Source organism: Doryrhamphus excisus, chromosome 5 (assembly GCF_030265055.1).
Source record: "Doryrhamphus excisus isolate RoL2022-K1 chromosome 5, RoL_Dexc_1.0, whole genome shotgun sequence".
In the NCBI taxonomy this organism is placed as follows: domain Eukaryota; kingdom Metazoa; phylum Chordata; class Actinopteri; order Syngnathiformes; family Syngnathidae; genus Doryrhamphus; species Doryrhamphus excisus.
The window spans coordinates 22,132,716-22,159,242 of record NC_080470.1 but is presented as its reverse complement, the minus strand read 5'-3'; the positions used below and the strand labels follow the sequence as shown (position 1 = coordinate 22,159,242).

Sequence of the window (26,527 nt, the reverse complement as noted above, 5' to 3'; positions counted from 1 at the left end):
AAACATGCTAGGTTAATTGGCGACTCCAAATTGTCCATAGGTATGAATGTGAGTGTGAATGGTTGTTTGTCTATATGTGCCCTGTGATTGGCTGGCGACCAGTCTAGGGTGTGCCCTGCCTTACGCCCGAAGACAGCTGGGATAGGCTCCAGCACCCCCGCGACCCTCGTGAGGAAAAGCGGTAGAAAATGAATGAATGAATGAATGAATGAAGTTATCTTAAGTGCTGCAGGTCAAAAAAGCCAAAAGTCAACATTTTACAATTTTACTTGTCATATTATGAGGCCAAATAATGTCATTTTAGTAGCGTAGTGCTGAAATATGAAAGGAAAAATATGTCATAATATTATAAGAAACCCCTGTTTCACCTGGCGACCAGTCCAGGGTGTACCCCGCCTCTCGCCCGAAGACAGCTGGGATAGGCTCCAGCACCCCCGCGACCCTCGTGAGGAAAAAGCGGTAGAAAATGAATGAATGAATGGATTATAAGAAACAAACAAGTAATTTTTGGAATATTCCATTGGGAAAAATGTTCTAATATTATGGGATGAAATAATAATATTCACTCATTTTCTACCGCTTATCCTCACGAGGGTCGCAGGGTGCTGGAGCCTATCCCAGCTGTCTTCGGGCGAGAGGCGGGGTACACCCTGGACTGGTGGCCAGCCAATCACAGGAAAGTCATAATATTGGAAGTATAATTATTAATAATAGGCTTTTTCACATGCTGTACGTGATGAAGCTGACTGGCAGTTTTTTCTTGAAATATATACGGTATCACTTGTGGCCCACGCTGGAAAACGTGCCCCCCCCCCCCCCCCCCCCCCGAATCATCATAAATGCATTTCCAATAGTTTTGGGCATGTACAAGTATAAAAAAGTGTTTAGTGATCAGTTATGGGAACAATTGATTGATTTGCTGGGAGTACGCAATTGATGATGATTATGATGATTTTGTCTTGGCCAGAACTATTCGGTCTTGGGTGGCCGCCCGGCACACACGGTCATCGCCCTCAACAACTCCACCTACTGGCAAGACTTTGAGGATACTTGTTCTTATGAGTGCCTGGACGGCAAAGACTGCCAGAGCTTCTTCTGCTGCTACGAGGAGTGCAAAGACGGTGCATGGCGACGAGGACGCGTCCACATCGATCTCCTGGAGCTGGACGCCTACTCGCGGGTCTTTTTCCCCACGTCCTTCTTGCTCTTCAACGTGGTTTACTGGGTGGGATATCTCTACCTCTAGTTGTACGTGACGATGCATTCAAGGGGAAACTGAAGCAGTATTTTGGATGTTCACTGCTGGAGAGCCTTCGTTTGGACTGGCACACCCTGATACAATAAACCGGATACAATCAACCCAGACAGGCTTGTTAGCGAAGGTGAAACGGAGAAACAAAGTCTCAGTGCCTTCAGTCCATTGCACACCGTTGCCGAAAAAGGGTTTCATGAAACGTCTCATCATCAAGTCCGAGCTTGCGTTCTTGGGGGGTTCAGCTCAGGGGTGTCCAAACTTTTTCTGACGAGGGCCGCATATTTAAAAATGACAGGATGCACCTTTCATATTTTCAAGATATGCTAAGATATGCTAAGAGGTTTTATAGTAGATACATTTCAGCTCTGTCTTATACGTCGGTGAAAAAGCCTATTACTACTATCGACTTCACTCTGCAGTTAGCGCGCAGACCTCGCAGCCAGGACACGTGAGTTCAATTCCACCCTAGGCCATCTCTGTGTGGAGTTTGCTGGGTTTTCCGGTTTCCTCCCACATTCCAAAAACATGCTAGGTTAATTGGTGACTCCAAATTGTCCATAGGTATGAATGTGAGTGTGAATGGTTGTTTGTCTATATGTGCCCTGTGATTGGCTGGCCACCAGTCCAGGGTGTACCCCGCCTCTCACCGAAAGAGAGCTGGGATAGGCTCCAACACCCCCCGCGAACCTCGTTAAGATAAGCATTAGAAAATGAATGAATGAACTTCTTTTTTCCCATTTTTGCTTTTTTGTTTTTCCATTGGCGGCACGGCGGTCGAGTGGTTAGCGTGCAGACCTCACAGCTAGGAGACCAGGGTTCAATTCCACCCTCAGCCATCTCTGTGTGGAGTTTGCATGTTCTCCCCGTGCATGCGTGGGTTTTCTCCGGGTACTCCGGTTTCCTCCCACATTCCAAAAACATGCTAGGTTAATTGGCGACTCCAAATTGTCCATAGGTATGAATGTGAGTGTGAATGGTTGTTTGTCTATATGTGCCCTGTGATTGGCTCGCCGCCAGTCCAGGGTGTACCCCGCCTCTCGCCCGAAGACAGCTGGGATAGGCTCCAGCACCCCCCACGACCCTCGTGAGGAAAAAACGGTAGAAAATGAATGAATGAATGTTTTTCCATTTTTTTTTAATATTTCAACTTTCTTCTTAAATGTTATCTTCACATAATATTATGACTTAATTCCCATAATATCGTTTCTTTATTCTAGTAATATTCTAATATATTAAGTAAAGATATTCTGATCAGGATTTTATGCTGCCGATGCCGATCCTGATAATCCATGAGTGAAATCGGCCGATTAAATGTACTACCGGCTATATTAGCTATATTACCAAGGTTTTTTCCTGTGAGAGCTACTTTTACTGAATGAAAATGGCTAAAAGAGCTACTCATTTAGGTACCGCATAATTTTTATGAGCTGTGCTGTCTGGCGCAGTGCTGCGCACCCACGCCTCATGTTCCTTCCACCGGCACAAGTGGCAAAGAGGGAGGAGAGAAGGCGTGAGAGGGTTTAACACACAGCCGAGTGTAATCTAAACCAATCAAATGAACGTCTTTAAATGCTTAGTGCCCACTGGACTGCGCATCAGAGGAAACAATGCGCGTCATTCACCACATACGCCACCATGTGGGAGAGTTACATTAAACACAGCAGCAGGCTAATCCAGACATCTTGCTTGTGATCCACCTGCAGTCCTGCTCCGCATCACCAAATAGAAGAACCTTTGATGTTATATTCTCCTCAACCTCCTTAAGGAAAAATGAACAGAAAAAAAACAGCCTGATTTAGTTGAGGTTAGTTGTCTATTGGGTCTAATGGGCTGCCTGTTGGCTCATTTGCATACTAACAGGGATTGGACGTTTAGGATTGGATGAGGGAGGGGGGGTAGGGGTGTCCATGCAGCACAGAGATGAGCGATGAGTTGAGCTGTCTTGTGCTGATGTTTTGCTGATTGGGGGGGGTCACTGATATTGTCGGAACACCCCTAATATTAAGCAATATTATTTTTCCCTACACTAAAGTTTAAAATAAACTACAACTTTATGTATTTATTTATTTTTTTTCATAATAATCCTTTTTTTTTTTCAAAATTGTGTATTTTTCCTTTAACATTTCAATTCTGAACTTTGAGTTTATTGTCACAAAATGGTAAAATGGTTTTGTTTTGTTACAATATGACTTTTTGTCTTAATATTTTGACTTTATTCTTGTAAAATTTTTCCATTTCAGCTCTTTTTTCACTTAATTTTACACTATTCAAATTTCTTATGGTGAATATTATTTCCTTAATACAACCCTAACCTAATATTTCAAAATTTCTAAAACTTTTTCGTCACCATAACGGTCCAACTTAAAAAATAAATTCATTTTCCTTTAATATTTCAACTTCATGCTAATAAAATTCCATTATTTTTCCTCATAATGTTTTTGACTTTATTCTCATAAAATACATTTTCTTGTTAGAATACTTTCACATTTAATATTTTGACTATTGACCATTTTTCTCTGAAAATGTTTCAGTTTTAGCACTTTATTAAAGTTTCCCCCTGGAAATTTTCTAATCGTAATTATGATTTTATTTTTCATGAATATTGGACTTTATTCTCATAAAATTAGAATGTTTTCTGCAGGCTAATCTTTGAAAAATGCCAACTTTACTTGTTGTTTTGTGACATTGTGACATTATCCTGATGTTATTCTCATTGGATTACAATTTTGATTTCTTAATATATTTTTTTATACTTTATTGTTAGAAAATTACTGCGCATAGTTTCCTTTTTTTTAATTTTTTTAATGTGAAAAACTGTGGGCCGCACTTTGGACACCCCTGGGTCAGCTGCTGGCAGTTTTCAAGCAACCACCTGCTGGACATCACGTTGACAGTCCGGGCTTTTAGCTCGACGGCTAGTGAACCGAAATTTCTCCAAACCCTGGTTGGAGCCCGGGGCGGGGTACAGTCAGTAAACATAAATGATGTGTACCGCGGCGATGATGATCAAGGAATTATGTTAAGAATACAGATTGTTCTGTCCACATTTACTGTAACATATACCATTAATGGTAAATTGTGGCTGATACAACATGTAAAATACATTACTATATGTACAATATGACAAAATTAGGAGTACTTAGATTAATAGATTAATAGTGTTTTTTATGCCTTAAAACACAGCATACTACACTAAAGCAGACATTTTCATTTATTTACTGAAAAACTAAGACAGTTATCTAGCTTTTTGTTTTGACAAAATAGTCGAGTTGGCCATATTTTGGTACATATAGCGCACCTAGCATGTGCTAGCTAGCGAGCTAATGGTAGCAAGTGGGATAAAATACCAGCTAGCAAGCTGTTCATTTAATAAAAATACAATAGTTAGATGACTTTCAAATAGCGCTCAAAGTTTGACATCGAGCGTTGGAGTAAAATAGCTAGCTACGTTGCTAACTAGCAGTCTAAGTAAGCTTTAATAAGCAAAGCTAGCTATGCCTTTATCATCAACTTTAAATTCACTTCTTAGATTGTCATGGAAAACTGATCTCAGGTTAGTAGAACTTCATTTTTCCCAAAACCAATGCACTATTTTCACACTTTCACGAACTACATCAAAATTATACATGGAAAACTGACACATTGTTGTTTTTTATGAAATCTTTAATTTCAGAGTTATAAATCATTTTCTGTCTTTGTTTACTAAGCTAACACTAAGCTAAAAGGTCATTTTTTATGAATTCCTGTCATTGGGATCACTTACTGTAGTTGCTTAATTAAGTATTTATACTTTATTAAGTATTTCAAATGTGCTTTTTTGGTTATTTTTCAAACTTGTAATATGTGGCTTTCACAAAAGTGTAAGCGAAAGTAAGTATATTTGGTGTAGCGTTGGATTTTGAATTGTAGTGTACAATGCTCAGATTTAGTGTTCCCGTTCATTTCCACAACAAAGCATATTTTATTGTTTGGATTACTTATGATTCCTCATTTGTAAATGGAATATTTTGGAAACATTAGTGACACCTAGTGAGAAGTGTAGAATACTACATATTATTACAACGTCTTTGAGTGTGTCTTCTGAATGCCTTTTTGTATATTTCTATATTACTTCATTTAGCCAATTTTATGCCCGGCAATGTTTCATTTAGGCAAAAATACATCACATTTGCTTAAATATATGTATATTTTCTTTAGCTAAGAATAAGTCATATTCAATTAATTCATATATTTAAAAAAAAAAAAAAACCTGATAGAGTGAAGCCATAAAATTCAGAGGCAGAAGCAGCGAGGGATTACTGTGATGCCATTTAAAAAATTTAGTTTTACCTCCGCTTAGCATCGGAATTTAGTTTTGGAATGTGTTGCCCGTGTTCGCACTTACACACAGTATGTATGCCTTTTAATAAGAAAAATGTATGGCGTTCCAGAGTAGCACAAGATGGAGCCTGTGTACCACCAGTGGTACTCTTACCACACTTTACCTTCACTACATACACGTTTTAGACACAATGCAATAATACCTGAATGGTGCTATACGTTGACGACACTTTCAATGTTACGTACTTCATCAGACTACATAATAATAATTATAATGAAATGCTAGCTAATGAAGAGGTTATGTACACTTGATCCAGGAAGAGCGACAATCCAGATATGGATTTATTTTGCCAGGATGTGGATGAAATCGTTGGTACCTTCAAAGTGTTGTTGGTTGTGTTGTATTCAGTGCAGTGCTGTGAAAGTTCCAAGTTGGAAACCTTGAAGAAAACCTGAATGGTTCACTGATGTAGCCGTGTTTGGGGATGTTTTTTTTTTTTTTTTTGGTCACTGATGACAACCATGATCTCACCAGAATTTAGAATTTTAGAAATTAGCATCACTATTTTGGAGCAAAATTTCAAGTTGCGACGTTTTCAGACAAATATTGGGAATTGCCGTTAATATCACTTTATCAGTTTTTACAAAAAGATTTTTACATCTCGACAAATTTAAGGTTGAATAGATAATCTTTGGCTGGAAATGACACAACAAAGTGGCAAAAGACTGGAAGGGGTGTTATGAAATGTAGATTGTAAATATTCACTATTTTCCTTGTTTTATTTTACAGTTTTACATCAGCCCTAACCAAAACCTTAACACCAACCTCAACCCTACAGCGAACGATAACGCCTCCCTAACAGTAACCCCTAACTCCAAACCAAGGCCGAACCAAAACCCCCAGCCTAACCCTTGTTCCAACCATAACTCCAGTCCTAAGAGTTGCCGCAGTCAAACCCTAACCCCAACACTAACAGTAACCCCATTTAAAACTGTAACCCCAACCTCAAAACCTAGCATCAAACATATCCCCAGTCCTAAATAGTAACTTGAGTCAAAAACCTAAGTCCAACCCACAGGTGAAACAGAACCAACTAACCCTTTTGCTCCAACGATAATCCCAGTCCTAACATTTGCCCCAGTCAAAACCCTAACCCCCACCCAATGCCGAACAATGCCCCGACTCCCACCCTAACCTTTGTTCCAACCATAACTCCAGTGCTAACAGTTGCCCTAGTCAGAACTCTAACCCCAACCCAATGCCGAACAACACCCCCACCCTAACCCTTGTTCCAACCATAACCCCAGTCCTAACAATTGCCCCACTCAAAACCCTAACCCCAACCCAATGCCGAACAACACCCCCACCCTAACCCTTGTTCCAACCATAATCCCAGTCCTAACAATTGCCCCACTCAAAACCCTAACCCCAACCCAATGCCAAACAACGCCACCACCCTAACCCTTGTTCCAACCATAAACCAAGTGCTAACAGTTGCCCTAGTCAGAACCCTAACCCCAACCCAATGCCGAACAATTCCCCCACCCTAACCCTTGTTCCAACCATAACCTCAGTCCTAATAGTTGTCCCAGTCAGAACCCTAACCCCAACCCTAACAGTAACCCCAGTTAAAACTGTCAATCCAACCTCAAACCCTAGCATCAAACATAACCCCGGTCCTAAACAGTAACCTCTTCAACCAAAATCTCCGCCCTAACCATAATCAAAATCGTAAACCCCCGCTCTAACCCCAGGCAAAACCCTCACCCAAGTCAAAATCCTAACTCCAACCTAAGGCCAAACCAAAACCTCAACACTAACCCATGCTGTAACCCAAGCCCTAACAGTAACCCCAGGCAAACCCTAGCACCAAACATAGCCTCAGTAACCCCAGTCAAAACCCCAAACACCAAGCCAAGACCAAACTAGAACCAAAACCCAAACATGTAGCACAAAACTTTCTTTCCTACTAAATTCCTGTGAGAACATGCAAGTGACCGCTAGCATCAGTGTGTCGACAGGATGCTTTTATACCGTCACGCTTGCTCTGTAATGTATTTTTCAACTTCTTGTTTGTGGGCTTCCTGTGTTGTTGACGTTGATGGCGTACTTTGGGTCACATGTTGTGGGCTGCCGTGTTGGCATGCATGCTAGCGAAATCACATGATATTCCCATTCTCCTCCTTCAGCGTCAAGCTGCCCGTATGTCATCTTCTACAGTGCCGTGCATTACTCTATACTTTTCTTTTCTACCAATAATGTGGATTACCATGACCATTAAAAATTTATGGAATAATAAACCATTTTTTATTAAGTGTCGTCATTGTCATTGAGTATTGTTAGTTTGTTGATGAGTGTTAGAAAGAGTTATAGAATTTAAAAAATAGTTTTAATCTCCAAACCTGCACTTCCAGCCTAACCTAATGTTCTAACCTAAGCTAACCTAACCTCAATTTAGGACTAACCTAATCAATTAACCTCAACTCCTAACGTAACCTGAAGTTTTAACCTAACCTCAACTCCTAACCTAACTCGAACTCCTAACCTAAAGTTGTAACCTAACATGAACTCCTAACCTAACCTAAAGTTGTAAGCTAACATCAACTCCTAACCTAACCCGAACTCCAATCCTAACTCGAACTCCTAACCTAACCTAAAGTTGTAACCTAACATCAACTCCTAACCTAACCTAAAGCGAACTTTTAACGTAACCTAAAGTTGTAACCTAACATCAACTCCTAACCCGAACTCCAATCCTAACCTAAACCAAACTTTTAACCTAACCTAAAGTTCGAAACTAACCTGAACTCCTAATCTAAACCAAAGTTTTAACCTAACCTCAACTCCTAACCTAACTCAAACTCCTAACCTAAAGTTGTAACCTAACATCAAATCCTAACCTAACCTGAACTCCAATCCTAACCTAACTCGAAAACCTAACCTAAAGTTCGAAACTAACCTGAACTCCTAACCTAACTTAAACCGAACTTTTAACCTAACCTAAAGTTGTAACCTAACATCAACTCCTAACCCGAACTCCAATCCTAACCTAACCCGAACTCCAATCCTAACCTAACCCGAACTCCAATCCTAACCTAACCCGAACTCCGAACCTAACCTAAAGTTCTAACCTAACCTGAACTCCTAACCTAAACTGAACTTCTAACCTAACCTTAACACCAAAACTATCACTATAGGTGTGGCTAATCTCTTCCAGTGCTACTTTGCTAGGTGCTACTCGTTAGCATTTTGACATACTGCCCAGGTTAAAATACAGTCAGTACCTTGGTTTTTGTATGCCCGAACCAGTCCAGGATGTACCCCGCTTCTCGCCCAAAAACAGTTGAGATAGGCTCCGGCACACCTACAGAGGATAAGTGGCATAGAAAACGGATGACTGGATTTAAACCAAAATGCTACTAAAATTTGTTTTCTCATAGTGTGAATTTATTGTCATAAAAAGTGCAACTTTTTTGTTAGAATACAATTTTCTCTTCATATTGTAACTTTAGACTCGTCAAACGACTTTTTCTTTTATTATTATTGTTTCCCCTAATAAAGATTTTATGCCCATAATATTTAGACTTTCTTGTAACATAACTTTTTTCACAGCCTAATTTTCCAACTGTATTTGTTGTTTTGTTTGCTTTTCATGATATTACAACGTTCAATACAGGTAAAACATATTTTTCTAATATTTAAACTTTATGCTAGTAAAATGATGACTCTCTCTTTGGATTTTTAAATTTGTGCTGTTTTTTTGTTGTTTTTATTTTTTTAGTTTTCTTGCTAAAGTGTACATTTTTAAATTGTTTCAAAATGTGTGGGCTACACTTTGGACAGCCCTGAAATAGAGAAACAAACACTGTTTTCAACTCCTCTGTAAGAAAGGTAGCTATTGGCTAAGTAGCTATGTGCTTTCACTGTTAAGTCCCCAAATACCAGAAAACCAATGTAGCTTTCCAATGTAGCTCGGGTTTGTAATGTCAAATGACAGTTTGGGAACCTTGGGAGGAACTAGATGAAAAACGGTGTAGAATGTCACATGAAAGAACAACACCGACAACTTTATTTCTTGTGTGTCTGTGGAGAGTTGAATAATTGAGGCCACATTTTTACACCAGCGAACGCTCCAACAAACACTATGATGATGACTATTCATATCCATTGTGTGGATGATTAGCGGGTGAAGCTACTTTAGTTGCTACATGACGGGACTATTAAGGATACTGTCCATTTTCTAAACATTAAATAGACATTGATTGGTGGAAGAAACTACAACAAATCACAAATGTGCTTCTAATCAGACGCGGTTTCAGTGAGAAAGTGCTAATATCGTTTATAATATTCTTGACTATTGTGAATATGATGACGGTCTTTCCGCCTTCACGCCACACACAAAACGACCGGGCCTGTGTGGGGCCTGCGTGTGGCACACGTTTTCGAGACCAGCGCAGTAAAAAGTGTCCTGGCATGTCCGTGTGTGCTGTGAGTAGTCCCACCATGTGGATGAGGTCCAAACAGGCCGGTAGCGGTTGTGGTAGCACCATGCACACTTGAGTGGAGGCCTTGTTTCCTTCACACTGTGGAAAAGGCTTCAAGTGTTTTTTTGTTTTTGTTTTTAGGGGCGTGGCAAAATTCCAGATCACATGTTCCAGCCGAGTCCAATGTGAGTGGCCAGCAGGTAGCACATGCCCATCATGCACGTCATGATCATCATGGGGAAGCCTAACCTGTCAGAGGTAAGACAACAATATTAGGGGGGTCCATATGCAGCCCCGTATAGAGTAGCATAGTATCTGTGACCCAAAACCTTCTAAAGGTTTATTTCATCTTTCTAAAAGTCTTCTTGAAGCTTCAGCAAGAACTTTGGCGTGCTCTCCATGGCGCACTCCCTTGGCTGCCGTCGCTTTTGTACGCCCTCCCTTGCCCGAGCGACTGCAGATGGCTCTCCGCTTGGCCGCCGCCCATGTCCTCCGTGGACACATGGCGGCTCTGACGGCCAGGAGACTTTGCCCCCAAGTTGTCAGCACCAATCAATTGGGCCGACACCAGGAGGAGGTTAGGAGCATATTGCGGCAGTTATTATTGTCATTATTAGCGTTATTCTGCTCAATGAACGGGGTGGTCGCCGTTGTTAAAATGTCATTTGGAGCAGATGTTGCTTACAAGCGTGGCGTCCGTGATGGCCTCGTGACTAAAGGGATTGTTTGTTACTGAACTCACTTTTGACGGGCGCCATGTCGCTTATGACTAAAAGTAGAAGAAGTCCGGTAACCTCTATCAAACGTTTACATTTGGTTGTCGTCATACACATGCATGAAGGTCATAAAGAAAGCAGCAGGGAGCGACTCCATAATCATGGTAATGTTCCATTAAAAGGCATTGAGGACCCCGGAGTGGGTGTGGGGGTTGTCAACTGGGCCTTGAAGGCCAGTGATGTCAATGATGGTTCGCAAGGGGACCCCCTTCCTCATCACCTGCCTCTCTGAGCAGACGGAAGGTGGGATTCGCCAGATACTGTGACAATTGTATTGTTATATATGAATTTTCTCCTAAAATTTGCAATTTTTTATTTATTTATATATTTGCATTTTTTGTTATTGTTTTCCAAAAATAAGCAATTTTTTTCTTATTTTTATTTTTCCTCCAACAATACGCGTTTAATTTCTGCAGAAAACAGACCTAATTTCCTGTAAGTCGGTAATCATTTCTAAATACAGTGGAACCTCGGTTAGCGTACGCTTTGGTTAACAAAAATGTTTTGCCTCAGTTAGCATACAATGGGGGGATCCAAAGCAGCCTTCAACGTTTTTTTTAATGGGCTCGTGGCACATTCTAAATATATCACTTTACAAAACAACTTGAAAAAAAAAAACTGCAAAAATGAAAAAATCAGCAGTAATTTCACAAGATTAAAGTCAAAATATTAACAGAAAAAAGTTGTAATCTAATGAGAACATCACAATTTTAGGAGAATAATGAGGAAAAATAATATCATTTTAGCAGCGTAAGGAATATTATAAAAATCAAACAACAAAAAGTTGCTTTGAAAATTGGCTTGTGTAAAAAGTTATGTTACAAGAATAATATTACAACATGATCATAATAATCAAATAATTATAATAATATGTAAATGAAGTCAGAAATATTAAAGAAAAATGACGAGAATAAAGCTGAACTAGTTGGAAAATTTTTAAAAATGTTAAAACTATTTTTTACATTAAATAAATGTTTAACGGTTTAAAAAATAAATGACACTTTTATTTAAGTAGTGGTTAGTTTTTATCTTTATTTTATTTTTTAAACATTTTAGTCATTAAAATTTTTTATATTTTATATTACATTTTAAATTATATTCTAAATATTATAAATTATATTATAGTTGTACTTTTATTCATTAAAAAAAATCTAATTAAATTACAAAATGATAAACATTTAACAATAAAAATATAATCCATTTAAATAAAAATAAATCAAATAACCACAGCTTTTATAAAAGTGCTCCCAGGTTAATTGAAACCATTTCTGAAGATAAAATGTCCGTCTTTTTCTGTTCTTGAAAGCGTCAGCAACGCATCTGATCTTGCGCTTTTGTGGCTCTTGCACTCGATCTTTCAAGGTTGTGAAAACTCCTCAAGTAAGAGTGACGACTGCTACTTTTTCCTCCGAGCATTAAAGCAGCAGGGAGGTCTCAAGTCAAGCCAATCAACCACCCAAAGAGGGGTCAGACTTTACTGCATCTCACTTTGATTCTGCTGTAGCATACATACTCAGACACAGTGGGAGCACAATGTGTCACGCCATGTACTTTTGCATGAAATGGACTCTGGAGGAACACGGGCATTTGGCGTGCTTTTCAATGTTCTCGAACAACTCCATGCATATTGATGGCGTGTGCAGACAGTATGGGAACATATGCAGGTCATTAACATGCAAGCAGACCTTCTGGCGGCGGCGTTCTGAACAAGATCCCGGCAGAGAGATGGGATTTGTGACATATTTCTAGCAGTTTGCAAGAAGATGCTTACCTGAAGAATTCCATGAAGGAGAAGCCGTAGCCGTGCTGCTCTGCTATGCCCGCACAAACCACGTTGGCCGACGCTCCGATCAACGTGCCGTTTCCTTTAACCACACACACAAACAACATGGTCAAGAACATGAACTACTTCTAACTAGTTACACTGACTAGTGACTGCACACTAATTAGCAAGGTAAATTGTATGTTTATAGGAAAACTACAGTGGGGTGAAAAATTATACACTCACTTGCAGATTTTTAAAATTTTAAAATTTTAAAATTTTAAAATTTTAAAATTTTTAAATTTTTAAATTTTAAAATTTTAAAATTTTAAAATTTTAAAATTTTAAAATTTTAAAATTTTTAAATTTTTAAATTTTTAAATTTTTATTTTTTGTCACACTTAAAGGTTTCAGACCATCAAACAAATGTAAATATTAGAGTATAACAACACAACTGAACACAAAATGCAGTTTATTATTGAGAAAAAAAAAATCCAAACCTAAATGGACCTGCGTGAAAAAGCGATTGTCCCCCTAAAGTTTTGGGACTCCAGCCCACTACAGTGAGAGCCATTATCCACAAATGGTGAAAACATGAAACAGCGGTGAACCTTCCCAACAGTGGCCGGTCAACCAAAATGACCCCCAAAACACAGCAAGGACTCATCCAAGAGGTCACAAAAGACCCCACAACAACATCCAAAAAATGACAGGCCTCACTCACCTCAGTTAAAGGGCAACTACAATTTTGGGGGAATTTTGCCCATCCTTATGTGAAACATGAACACATATTTCTTTCCCTTTTCTGTGCATGATGACACCAGAAAACATGTTAATATGAGCTAGTTAACAATGGATGTCATGGGAAGTACCTATTTTAATGCTAAATAGAAAAAAAAATCACAAAAAAAATCCAAAAAACTGTGTTCCATTTACATAACGTACATGTATATCAACCAAGTTACAGCAATATTGTTATTGTAGCAGCTAACACAAAAAACTATATTTAAATAGCGGACTAACATGACGCCTCACCAGCCACTAGCTCTCAATTTTGCCCCAAAGACTCAACAAGATGCTTGTTTACTTTCAGCATTTTTACCTGAGGACTGGAGCACACGTCTAGTGCTGGAAGACACAGCCATCCCAATGAATGTATCCATGTAGCTGGTGTTGACAGAACTAGCAAAGCTCCTGGGCTAAATCAATGCGACTAGGAAAGAAGTTTCGGTAATGCTGTAATCATCAACTAAATATTAAATATGAAATGTTATCATTTAAAAAAAAAAGAAAAAAAGAAATATGTGGCTAAATAAAATGGAAATTTATTACAATTATTTTTTAAAATAAATAAAAAAAAGATTGATAAAATAAATAAATAAATGAATAAAAAAAGAAAATGATACCTAATGAAAATCAATCACCAATCATGGAATACATTACATCATGTATTGTATTAAATATTGAATTCATGTAATTTATGTAATATACTTTCTAAATAATAATGGTAATCATGATAATAATGGTATTTACTAATATGACAAAAATGGGTCTAACTAAATGCATTAAAATTATTTTTTTCCCATAAAATACACATACAAATACAACGATATAATATATAATATGGAATATATTCATTCATTTTCTACCGCTTTTTCCTCACGAGGGTCGCGGGGGTGCTGGAGCCTATCCCAGCTGTCTTTTGGGCGAAAGGCGGGGTACACCCTGGACTGGTCGCCAGCCAATCACAGGGAATATGGAATATATAATATATACTATATATATATATAATAATATTATATATAATATATAATATGTAATAATAATATTTTATATTTGCATATAATGATATTTTTATTATTATTATTATTATCCCATGACCCCAGCAAGGATAAGCAGCATAGCCAATATATGTATGGATTATTGTTATATTATTATATTTTTATGAGTAGTAGTATTCAATTCGGTCAAAATAGAATGAGAAGAAAAAAAAAGAAAAGAAAAAAGGAGAAAAAATTCCAAAAACATGTTCGGTTAATTGGCGACTCCAAATTGTCTATAGGTATGAATGCGAGTGTGAATGGTTGTTTGTCTATATGTGCCCTGTGATTGGCTGGCCACCAGTCCAGGGTGTACCCCGCCTCTCACCCTAAGACAGCTGGGATAGGCTCCAGCACCTCCGCGACCCTCGTGAGGATAAGCGGTAGAAAATGAATGAATGAATGAATCATCAGTGTACTTGTTAATACATGATCACAGCATGGATATCAAACGATGGCAGAAAGGCTTGGAGTCGGCACGATAAGCCTGGAAATGATGACTATGATGGCACTCACCCCCGAGACAGGCTCCCATGGCCAAGGCAAAGATGAGAGGTTTTACTGGCAGGTTGACGTCTGCATCCTGACTCAGGTTGATGAGAACAGGAATCTGGAATAAAGAAGTGCTGTTTTACTGTGGCTGCACGGCGGTAGAGTGGTTAGCACGCAGACCTCACAGCTAGGAGACCTGAGTTCAATCCCATCGGCCATCTCTGTTCTCGCATGTTTTCTCCGGGTACTCCGGTTTCCTCCCACATTCCAAAAACATGCTAGGTTAATTGGCCACTCCAAATTGTCCATAGGTATGAATGTGAGTGTGAATGGTTGAGTGTGAATGGTGATTGGCTGGCCACCAGTCCAGGGTGTAACCCCGAAACCCAAAAGCGTGACCTCTCACCATGGTGGCTGTGAAGGGGATGTTGTCAATGAGAGAGGAGGCCAGAGCAGAAACCCACATGACCAAGATGATGGCGATGGCCATGCGCTGGTCCTCCGGCACAGCCTGGGAAAGAAGAAAGAGCAATTCATGAAACACTCCAGTGGCACTCCACTCCATTAGCAGAGACTCAAGTGCTGCTTTCAATGGTCCAGCTGTTATAAGAGCATATGATTAAAGGACAATGCTTTACTTTGCCCTTTTAAAATCACCTCAACGCTTATAGCGTAGGAAGTTTCTTATTATTACTACGTCACTTGTGTTCCTCTTCCTCATCTTATGTATGTCATACATTCTTTTATTATGTCTAATATATTGGCTAATGCAGAAGAGTGTAGATGAGATTTTATGTCTAGAGCAGGGGTCTCAAACTCAATTTACTTGGGGGCCACTGAAGCTAGGGTCTGGGTGAGACTGGGCCGCATCAGGTTACCCCCCCCCAAAAAAAAACGCATTTATTGAAAACCAAAAAATTAAAAAAAACTTCGCTTTGGTTCCAATTTTCTACAAGAAAAGCTCTGATAAAACATTCCACTGTTCTCAAATATCTTACTTTTTCTACACAAAATAAGATAGATAATAAATAAATAAACAAATCAAGAATAAAGAAAATCAATCAATCAGTAATAAATAAATAAATATAATAATAAAAACTTAAGAAACCACATATAGTTGGTGGGTAGACAAATTATTTTTTTCAGATTCAAATGAACAAAGCATTATTAGAGCCCTGTAGACATGACAAAACACGACTATAGTCACATTTATACTCTTTTTATTTACAACATATTGCGCAACTGCAGGGTCTTGAGACACATGCTAACTCGCAAACTAGAGCGCTAGCGACCTAAACGGTAGCCTTCAAGTTATTTCCTTTAAACTTAAATAGCCAAAAACTTACCACTTCCACACGGATAGGGAGGATAACTATTAACAGTTATTTAACCTTTAACATGAACATTAATCAAACGTAATAATTTTTTCTGGGTACATGATACCATACAGCATCCACATTAAACTTTCATATCAAGGCGGGGGCCTCAAACTAGTGTCCTGCGGGCCACATTTGGCCCGCGGGCCGCGTGTTTGAGACCCCTGGTCTAGAGGATTCTAGTAATGATAAAACTGTATTTAGAAGGTCATAATAGGTCTCCTGTGCTCAATTTATAAAACAGGAATCTTTTTTCGTGGAAACTCACTTATCATGGCCCAGTGGAGAACCAATTAAGGACGATAAACGAGAGATTTCTGTGATGAGCATCTCTACAAAAAAGTCATCGGTATGGTATCAGGTATCGCCAATGACTAATGTATAATATTCTGCCCCCATCATCATCCCCCATATCTCTCCACTTGTACCTGTCCTCTGCTTGCATGCAGATGTGCTGTTTCTTTTAACGCAGGAAGTCAGAAGCTACGAATGCCTGCGCCGCCTGTCAGGAGTGATTATTGGCTCTCCAGGGGGCCGCCGGCTTAAACAGGAGCTGACGTGCTTATTACCGCCGCAATCTTACACCCGGCAGATAGCATGGCATTTTGAAGTGCAAAGTCAAGATGTAAAGAAAATCATTGAATTGTTTTAGCCGTGGAGCATAGGGAATGTAATATGACATCACCTGCGTCACGTCATGAGGGATGCTGGCCAAAATGAGACACTCACTTTGATGAGCAGCGCCGTCTGCTCTCCGATGTAGTCGATGAGCTGCAGCTGGGCCAGAGCCTGCAAAATCAAGACAAATGATTCAACAGATAGTTCGAGCGGGCGGCGTGATTACTCGCACGGTGTTTTCCCATTCGTGTGTTGATTTGGGCTGGCCTGCCACAGATACATTAGCACCGCCACAAATACATTTGACGCTACCTGTTCACCGCTCCCTTATCCATGTTCGTTGTTGTTTTCTTGTTAAATTATATGTGCCGCTGGTTCATAAAAAAACAGTCACTGCCCGCAAACAGCCCCCAGCTGCCATTTTGGACACCCTTGCTATAAAAATGTGTAACATTTGCTTAAATAGGCATTTCTGACTAATACATAGGTTATATTCAACCACAATACAGTGATGATTTATGAATGATTATACTGTATGTAGCTCCCGATGACATCGCCCTCGTAGGAATAGACCCAGAGCCGCCATTATTGTATGATCTGGACTACTTGTCACGCCCTGTGTGGGTTTGCACATGACAGGTTGAGTTTGAGTTACCTTTTTGGGCTTTGGTTTCCGTTTTGGACTCTTATTTTGTATTGGACTTCCTGTTTTGCCTCTTCTGCCTTCGTTGCCATGGCCACCCACACCTGTCCCTAATTTGTTCTCTATTTCCCATGGCGGTCTCGTCATATCCTCGTCATCCATGGCTTTGTACAGCTGCCAGGTCCAGAAAGCGTTCTCCGCGAGGTCGTCGTCACTTGGTGGGATCATTCTGTCACGGTTCGGCATGTCTGTGTTGCGGTGCGACCCCAGGATGCAGAGAGCAGGACCAATTGCAGGAAAATTATATTTATTTGTTGCAGAAATTGCAGCAGGAAAAAGCAACTCACATAGCTGACGGACAAACAACAATGATCCCACAAAGGGAGAAGCGCACACCTGAACTAAATAGAGGACAAATTAGGGACAGGTGTGGGTGGCCATGGCAACGAAGGCAGAAGAGGCAAAACAGGAAGTCCAATACAAAATAAGAGTCCAAAACGGAAACCAAAGCCCAAAAAGGTAACTCAAACTCAACCTGTCACGTGCAAACCCACACAGGGCGTGACACTACTAATATTTTGTGAGGAGCTAGAGAGGCGGGGTGAGGTACCTCCATCAAAACGAAGAGGCCGGCAAAAAAGAGCAGCGTGGCCCACTCCACGCGGTGCAAGATCATCTCAAAGTCCTGAATGTCTGCCAGAACCAGAAGCCACAGAGCACCCAGGATGGCAATCCAACCTGAGTAGAAGACAATAAAAAGGTCAGTATAATGTATGGACCGGTGGTCATCATAAATCATGCATACATCATATTCCCAGTCCATTTTTTTTTGGTCAATTTGCAACTCTTTGTCTCTGCTGTTGTTTTTTACTATTAAACTACTATTTGAACTTGTAAAGTTTATTCTATTTGTTTATCAAAGTAGAACTTTTTTTTTCTATTAATATTTTGACTTTATTCTTGTAAAATTATAGCTGGGGTTTCAACTTTCAACTTTCTTCTAGTATCGTATGTTTTCTTTGTGCAATTAGGATTTTATGCCCATATTATTGTGAGTGTATTCTCTTAATACGTTGTTGTTTAGTTTGGTTTGTTTGTTTGGAATTAGGGATGATAGCAGTTTCAAAATGTGATATCGGTATCTGATTTTTTTTCATATATGTGTTCATTCCACCACAGGAGTTATGTCATGTTACACATATCGGTAACGGCTAATATTAATATTGGAAATAGAGAGTTGGACAGTATCGGCATATCGGTTTTCAGCAAAGCCAATATTGGACATCCCTAGTTGTAATCATTCATTTTCTAATGCTTATCCTCACGAGGTTTGCAGGGGTGCTGGAGCCTATCCTAGCTGTCTGTACACTCTGGACTGGTGGCCAGCCAATCACAGGGCACATATAGACAAACAACCATTCACACTCACATTCATACCTATGGACAATTTGGAGTGGCCAATTAACCTAGCATGTTTTTGGAATGTGAGAGGAAACCGGAGTACCCGGAGAAAACCCACGCGTGGAATCGAACTTGGGTCTCCCAGCTGTGAGGCCTGCACGTTAACCACCCTATCATTCATTCATTCATTTTCTACTGCTTTTTCCTCACGAGGGTCGCGGGGGTGCTGGAGCCTATTCCAGCTGTCTTTGGGCGAGAGGCGGGGTACACCCTGGACTGGTGGCCAGCCAATCACAGGGCACATATAGACAAACAACCATTCACACTCACATTCATACCTATGGACAATTTGGAGTCGCTAATTAACCTAGCATGTTTTTGGAATGTGGGAGGAACCCAGGAGAAAACCCACGCATGCACGGGGAGAACATGCAAACTCCACACAGAGATGGCCGAGGGTGGAATTGAACACTGATCTCCTAGCTGTGAGGTCTGCGCGCTAACCACTCGACCGCCGTGCCGCTCCACTCTATCTTATTATTTTAAAAATTGTGTTAAAACTGCGTTATGCTTCTATAATGATATACCTTTATTCTTAAACTACATGCTCATTTTTCCATTTTTGCTGTTGTTTTTTTTGTTCATTTGCATGTGAAATGATATTGTTCAAATCTGCGGCAGGACATTAAAAAATGTCAACGACGGCAAACGACACCTCTGTGCCACTTTGGACAGCCCTAGTATATTATCATATATATATTTAGTTTTTAATTATACAGTATTATCGTTATTATTATATTATCATACTTTTTCGGGCAGCAAATGGTCCTGAGGCCAGACATTGGACATTTCTGATATAGAGCCAAATAAATGAGAATCATCCATTTTCTGGCTCGGCAGTACTGTTATGACCTGCACGTTATCTTAGGGACAGGTTGGCACCTGCTGATATTAACAGTTGGAAAAGTGCATCCGCTCAGAGGAATCCGCCGTGATTGCTCATAATCACCAGTAATTGCTTTAGTCCTTTGGTGGAATCATTTCATAAGCGATGGAATTAAGCGAACAAGGTTGAGAGATAGAAGAACAATAGAAGAATTTCAGGGATTTTTTTCCCGCTTGGATATCACAGGCTTGCTTTTTAATAACCAGCAGGTAGAATAAGTATGCCTGCAAATCAGGTTCAATGAGAATCGCATTATTAGAACTACTTGGGAATAGTTTGGTACTTAGCATAGATACCCTGTTTATGACCTTCTAAATACACTTTTTTAAACATAATTACAGCCCTCTAGACATGAAATAATATAATCATATTTATTCTCCTACTACCCAATAGAGTAAACAAAATAGAATAGTATAGGAGTTACTGCATAGAAACCCTGTTTGTGACCTTCTAAATACACTTTTTAACATGATTAGAGCCCTCTAGATATGAAATAATATAGTCATCTTTATACTCCTACTACCCAATAGAGTAAACAAAATGGAATAGTATAGCAATTACAGCATAGAAACCCTGTTTGTGACCTTCTAAATACACTTTTTTAACATAATTAGAGCCCTCTAGATATGAAATAATATAGTCATCTTTATACTCCTACTACCCAATAGAGTAAACAAAATAGAATAGTAAAGCAGTTACAGCATAGAAACCCTGTTTATGACCTTCTAAATACACTTTTTAAACATGATTAGAGCCCTCTAGACATGAAATAATATAATCATATTTATTCTCCTACTACCCAATAGAGTAAACAAAATGGAATAGTTTAGGAGTTACAGCATAGAAACCCTGTTTATGACCTTCTAAATACACTTTTTTAAACATAATTAGAGCCCTCTAGACATGAAATAATATAATCATATTTATTCTCCTACTACCCAATAGAGTAAACAAAATAGAATAGTAAAGCAGTTACAGCATAGAAACCCTGTTTATGACCTTCTAAATACACTTTTTAACATAATTAGAGCCCTCTAGACAAGAAATAATATAATCATATTTATTCTCCTACTACCCAATAGAGTAAACAAAATGGAATAGTTTAGGAGTTACAGCATAGAAAACCTGTTTGTGACCTTCTAAATACACTTTTTAACATGATTAGCACCCTTTAGACAAGAAATAATATAGTCATCTTTATCCTCCCACTACCCAATAGAGTAAACAAAATAGAATAGTAAAGCAGTTACAGCATAGAAACCCTGTTTATGACCTTCTAAATACACTTTTTTAAACATAATTAGAGCCCTCTAGATATGAAATAATATTGTCATCTTTATATTCCTACTACTCAATAGAGTAAACAGGAATAGTATAGCAGTTACAGCATAGAAACCCTGTTAATGACCTTCTAAATACACTTTTTAAACATGATTAGAGTCCTCTAGACATGAAATAATATAATCATATTTATTCTCCTACTACCCAATAGAGTAAACAAAATGGAATAGTATAGTAGTTACAGCATAGAAACCCTGTTTGTGACCTTCTAAATACACTTTTTAACATGATTAGAACCCTTTAGACAAGAAATAATATAGTCATATTTATCGTCCTACTACCCAATAGAGTAAACAAAATGGACTAGTTTGTTACTTACAGCATAGAAACCCTGTTAATGACCTTCTAAATACACTTTTTAAACATGATTAGAGTCCTCTAGACATGAAATAATATAGTCCTACGACCCAATAGAGTAGAGATCATCAAAAAACTGGGTTCCAGTGCTCGGGAAGAGGAAGTGACGTCACTGTGTAAGGGATGTTAGGGATTATTGTGCCTGTTGTGAGATCATTCAAACCTTCAAAAAAAGCCTGTTATTTGCCTCATCAAGACTGGTGCTTGTGTGTCTCACCAAGTTTGTAAATACACCGGATCTTGATGGAAAATGTGCTTTGTGCCAATAGATGGTAATCACATGAGGTGTGGATGTAGAGAGTGGCATGGGAACTTAGCTAGCTCAGCCATGGGAAGGAGGTACATTTTGGGACACATCATCAGTCATGTACCTTTGAATCGGGGGCGTGTTTCGGCCTTTCAACAACCTCCATTTTTGTGCCTGAAAATGCTTCATTCACCTTGCAGGTGTGTCACTTTGCAAGCCACACCAGCAACAAACAATTACAACTTGCTGTGTAGCCTTAATGAGATTTTAATGAAGCCCATCTTTTTAAAACAGGTGTAATTGAAAAGACTGAGGTGTGGGGTAGGGGGCGGGGGGATTGGTGGTCCCCTGGCACAGTGCTGTGGGGTCATTCCCATTAAACAAATGTCATGCAGAGACGGCCCGAGCAGCACTCAGTAATTAGCTGAGCATGTTTGATTACCAGAGGGGCGGGCACGCAGACTCTGCTCAATGACAGTAACAAATGCATCACAAGCAACAGGACCAGACAGACCAGAAATACCCCCCCCCCCCCCCCCATGTCAAAAACATGATAAAAGCACAAGAACCTTTATTACATCAGTCAATTGACCTTCAACTGTAGTGTTATTATTTCTTCAATTACAATTTCAACAAACCTTTCAGGAAAAATAGGCACTGGTAAAGTCAACACCGGCTCCAAAACCAAGACCACAGTCTTACTTTAAACCTGAGGTAACCAAAGTGCAGTTCTGCAGTAATTTTACAAGAATAATGTCAAAATATAAATAGTCAGTTATGTCAATGGCACAATGTTGGCGTTTTTTTTAGTTTTTTTTTGTGAGGGCTTTAGTGTCAAATTAGGTATTTCACACGACGTCCATTGTTAGCAAGCTCATATTAACTCGTTTTCTCATGTTGTAATGCACAGAAAAGGGAAATAAATATGTGTTCATGTTTCACATAAGGATTGTGAATGATGGACAAAATAAAAAAAAAGTGCAGTTTCCCTATTATGCTTTTTCCACTTTTGTGACCTATAAATGTAGTTAGAATGTTATATTCTTGTGTTAAACAATGCCAAAGTTTCAGATAATGAGTTTTGTGCATTTGGAAGTGAGCCCTGAAAAAAATTTGGGGTGGCTCAAAACGCTCCGTTTCAAAAGGCGTGGTAAAACTGCCCCTTTGTGATGTCACAGAGGAGTGGACTTCCTTATATGGGCGTGGCTGTAAAGCAGATACGCTCTGCATCTCTATTTACATTGCTAGAAATGGCTTGTACAGGAAAGCCCAATTTGTTTCCAACTTCTAAAGATGCCACCATCTGGTGTGGAAGAGTCAGAAGTCTGGACAAACAACCATTCACACTCACATTCATACCTATGGACAATTTGGAGTCGCCGATTAACCTAGCATGTTTTTGGAATGTGGGAAAAGGTAAAAATGCAAACTCCACACAGAGATGGCCGAGGGTAGAACTGAACCCTGGTCTCCTAGCTGTGAGGTTTGCGCGCTAACCACTCGACCGCCGTGCCGCCCACATCCAACACATATGTATGTTAAAAGCCGACATTTTAAAAAGATAAATTGGTGTTTATTATCAACGAAATCACGGAAGCACGAAATCAAAAGAAATACAGCTAAATAGGTGCAGATTCTGGACCTACAAGAAAGCTTTCTGTGTGGGTTATTGTGTGTAGCTGCTCTATAGTAGTCCATAACTCAAAACAAAGGGCCATAAAATGAGTATAATAGGTCCCATTTAAGGCAATACAAGATGTTGAACTGTAGCTTATACTAGCCTCTAGGTGTCACTATTAACACTCACCAGATTTGATGGCCAAAGACAGGCTTTTATTATTTTACAATTATTTATCTCACAACAGGCACCATAATAACATAATAATAATTGTAGTAATAATCATCATCATCATGAAAAGGGACGATGTTCTTTTTTTTTTCCAGGCAAATACCCGCGACCGACTGAAATTGGCCAGCCGGCTCTGCATGATACATACAAATTCAATTTCAATTGTGCCATATTCTCTGCCTTTTCAGCTCCTACATTTGTGCCTATTGTGTGATACTGTCAGGTGCCATAAGCATGTGCGGTGCGGGAATATGTGAAATTTGACAGCTCCACAGGCTGCTCCGTCTACCCCAACCAGCCGGATCATTATTTGCCTAAATGAAAATGCCATGGTGGCAACAGCACCCTGCGGGGGGGGCGAGCCTCAACAATTAGCTCGCGCTGCACTTACCCAGTTCCAGATGAATGCTGGGAACGAAGGAGTTGACAAAGAACATGAATATGACCACGCCGAGGACGGATACGCACTTCACCAAGAGCACCTTGTCAGTTATTCTGTGCTGGGGGAGACAAAAGAAAAAGGAAAGGGACGTCGGCAGGGGAACTTTGAAAGACTTCATTATGGAGATAACATCGACTGCCATAGCTGGCTGCTATCTGAGGTCAAGTGTAACAAAAAAAAAATACCTTCTTTTGCAGTTCTTGAATATTTTGCTCCCAGTTCTTGTCCTCTTGAGAAATTTGTCTGTCAAACACATTTCATTTCATATTGTTAATGAGCAGGAGTAATTTTCATTTTATTTTATTTAACAACCTTGTATATCAAGGGTGTTCAAAGTGCAGCCCAAGGGCACATTTTTTTTTTTTATTGACCCACGACATATTCTAAAAAAATTTTCAAAATTTTGATGATTTTGGCTGATATTTTTTAAGGCACACAGAATATTGTGTTGGGGTATATAGACATGATATATACCAGAAGAAAGATTAGACTTTGTTTCTACCTTTTTCCGCTCTTTAGTAATCAGCAGTAAAATATAGGTTAGCTTACAAAATTGCTGTTTTACATGAAAATAGACACTTCTTACACTATCGACTATTTTTCACATTTGCAACTGAACTGTGTGTGTACGCGTTTTCATGCGCCCTTCAATGTATAACCTCCTTCACGCAACTTTTCATTTCCTGGTTGTTGCGACGCCGAGCTCTTATAAAATGCACTTCTGCCACTTTGTAGACATTTTTCCAGCTTCAAACTACACCAAACATGCTCTCTTATATTGTGGAGTTGCATCATCACCTCTTTGGGAGCGAGCAGCCGGGTTGAAAAAAAAACATTTAAATACTCCTTTGGTAAAGAATGAGTTAAGAAGAAAACCTAAAAAAAAAATTCAAATATCAATCACTTTACATGAATAAAGTCAAAATATTAACAAAGAAAGTTGTACTATTAATGTTAGAATGTTGTTTCGTATGAGGAAAAATTCAAAAGTCATTTTCAAAGTACAAAAACAGACCAAAAACACAGAAAACACAGGGAAAAAACAAAAAAAAACACAGAAAAAATTTGTTGTTTTTTAAAGTTGTGATATTATGAGAAACAAACAAAAAAAAAGTTGTAATTTTTGGAACATGAGGTTGGGGAAAAGTTATAATAATAATAATGGGAATAAAGTCAAAATATTACTAGAACAAAATTTCTGGAAATAATAAAATACAAATACTAAAAACAACAAAGGAAAAAAATCATTTTAGTAGAACAGAGTTGAAATATGAAAAGAAAGTATAAAGTCGTATTAGTATGAGAAAAAAGGCTCTGGCTCCCTGTGGTGGACAGAGCCAGCATTGCAGTGCAGTGTATTGGTACATGTCTGTATATTTATTAAGTATACCTTTGGAGTGTTAAGTTGCTGTGCGATGACTTTAGACTGTTATATTGGGGAATGACCTCCTTCAATTTCCTATGGGTTGACAAGCTCGTTTTCATAGCTTGTATTATATGACGAGCTTGTATTTGTAATTTACTTCTTTTAGCCATTTTTAAGCTTGAAAATACTCCATCCCCTCAACACCATCATTTATTCACCAAGATATTTTTGAAAAACTGTGATAGAAGGATTAGGATTTTCTTTTTTTTTTGTATTATCTGAGTTGTGTTGCACCTCTGGAAGGTTTTCATCATCTTGCGGAGCAGACTTTCCAGGTTGAGGACTTTCTGCATCAAGAGGCATTTGACAGCAGTCTCTTCCCGGCTGGCGGGGTTGATGCGCTGCGCCGTCTGTCTCCAAACCAGGATCTCGTGCTTAAGTTCTACAACGAAACAGGACTGTGAGGGGAGTTGTGGTGGTGGGGGTGGGAGCGTTAACAGCGGCTACGTGTGACAGAGGACATTAAGATCGTTCTGCTAAATAAGCAGCGAGCCCCACAGAGGGACTAATGCAGCATGGCGACGAGCGTTGAGGCCAACATACGCCCTGAGGGAAGTGGACGTCAGTGTTGGAATCAGTCGGTGGTCGTCCTTTCACTGAGATGTTGCTAGGTGACCTCAGTAGGAGCTATTCTGGTAAGAAATCTTTACAATTACCAGACAATGGTGGGTGCTTCTGAGCCAGTCAAGCCAAGAGGATTTATAGTCGGTCCAATTCTCAACACAAACTCACAGCAACCCTGTGAGACGATCGAACTTGCTTCTCAAACTGAGTTTATTGATACCCTGTTGAGGTTCCTCTTAGCGGGGCAACTGTGTGTTAAACACTAATGTCCCTCTTAGATGTCGCTGCTTTGTGGGTGGACTTGACCAGCCGCATGTTCACACATGTTCATGATCCTGACAGCAGGATCCTTATGTTGGGTTCCAACTTACTACTGATGGGAAACTCTATTCCTTTCCCTAAATTCA

At 39.3% G+C, this 26,527-nt stretch overlaps 2 protein-coding genes across 3 annotated transcripts in view; one reads left to right on the top strand and one right to left on the bottom strand.

Annotated features, from left to right (window-relative positions):
- The window catches only part of LOC131130065 (gamma-aminobutyric acid receptor subunit gamma-3), a 34,154-nt gene extending 31,044 nt beyond the window's left edge, over positions 1-3,110 (top strand). The window contains exon 9 of the mRNA XM_058074152.1: positions 968-3,110. Within this exon, the coding sequence (XP_057930135.1) occupies positions 968-1,246 (279 nt within the window). The 3' untranslated portion in view covers positions 1,247-3,110. The remainder of the gene's footprint in view (positions 1-967) is intronic.
- Positions 3,111-9,630: 6,520 nt separating this feature from the next.
- Positions 9,631-26,527, bottom strand: part of oca2 (oculocutaneous albinism II) — a 49,348-nt gene continuing 32,451 nt past the window's right edge. For both annotated transcript variants that reach the window (XM_058074142.1, XM_058074143.1), the window contains exons 19-27: positions 25,791-25,938; positions 24,316-24,373; positions 24,080-24,188; positions 18,158-18,285; positions 17,016-17,075; positions 15,317-15,421; positions 14,935-15,028; positions 12,608-12,701; positions 9,631-10,309 (exon numbers count right to left, since the gene is read on the bottom strand). In XM_058074142.1, coding sequence (XP_057930125.1) covers positions 10,222-10,309; positions 12,608-12,701; positions 14,935-15,028; positions 15,317-15,421; positions 17,016-17,075; positions 18,158-18,285; positions 24,080-24,188; positions 24,316-24,373; positions 25,791-25,938 — 884 coding nt within the window. In that variant the 3' untranslated portion in view covers positions 9,631-10,221. The remainder of the gene's footprint in view (positions 10,310-12,607; positions 12,702-14,934; positions 15,029-15,316; positions 15,422-17,015; positions 17,076-18,157; positions 18,286-24,079; positions 24,189-24,315; positions 24,374-25,790; positions 25,939-26,527) is intronic.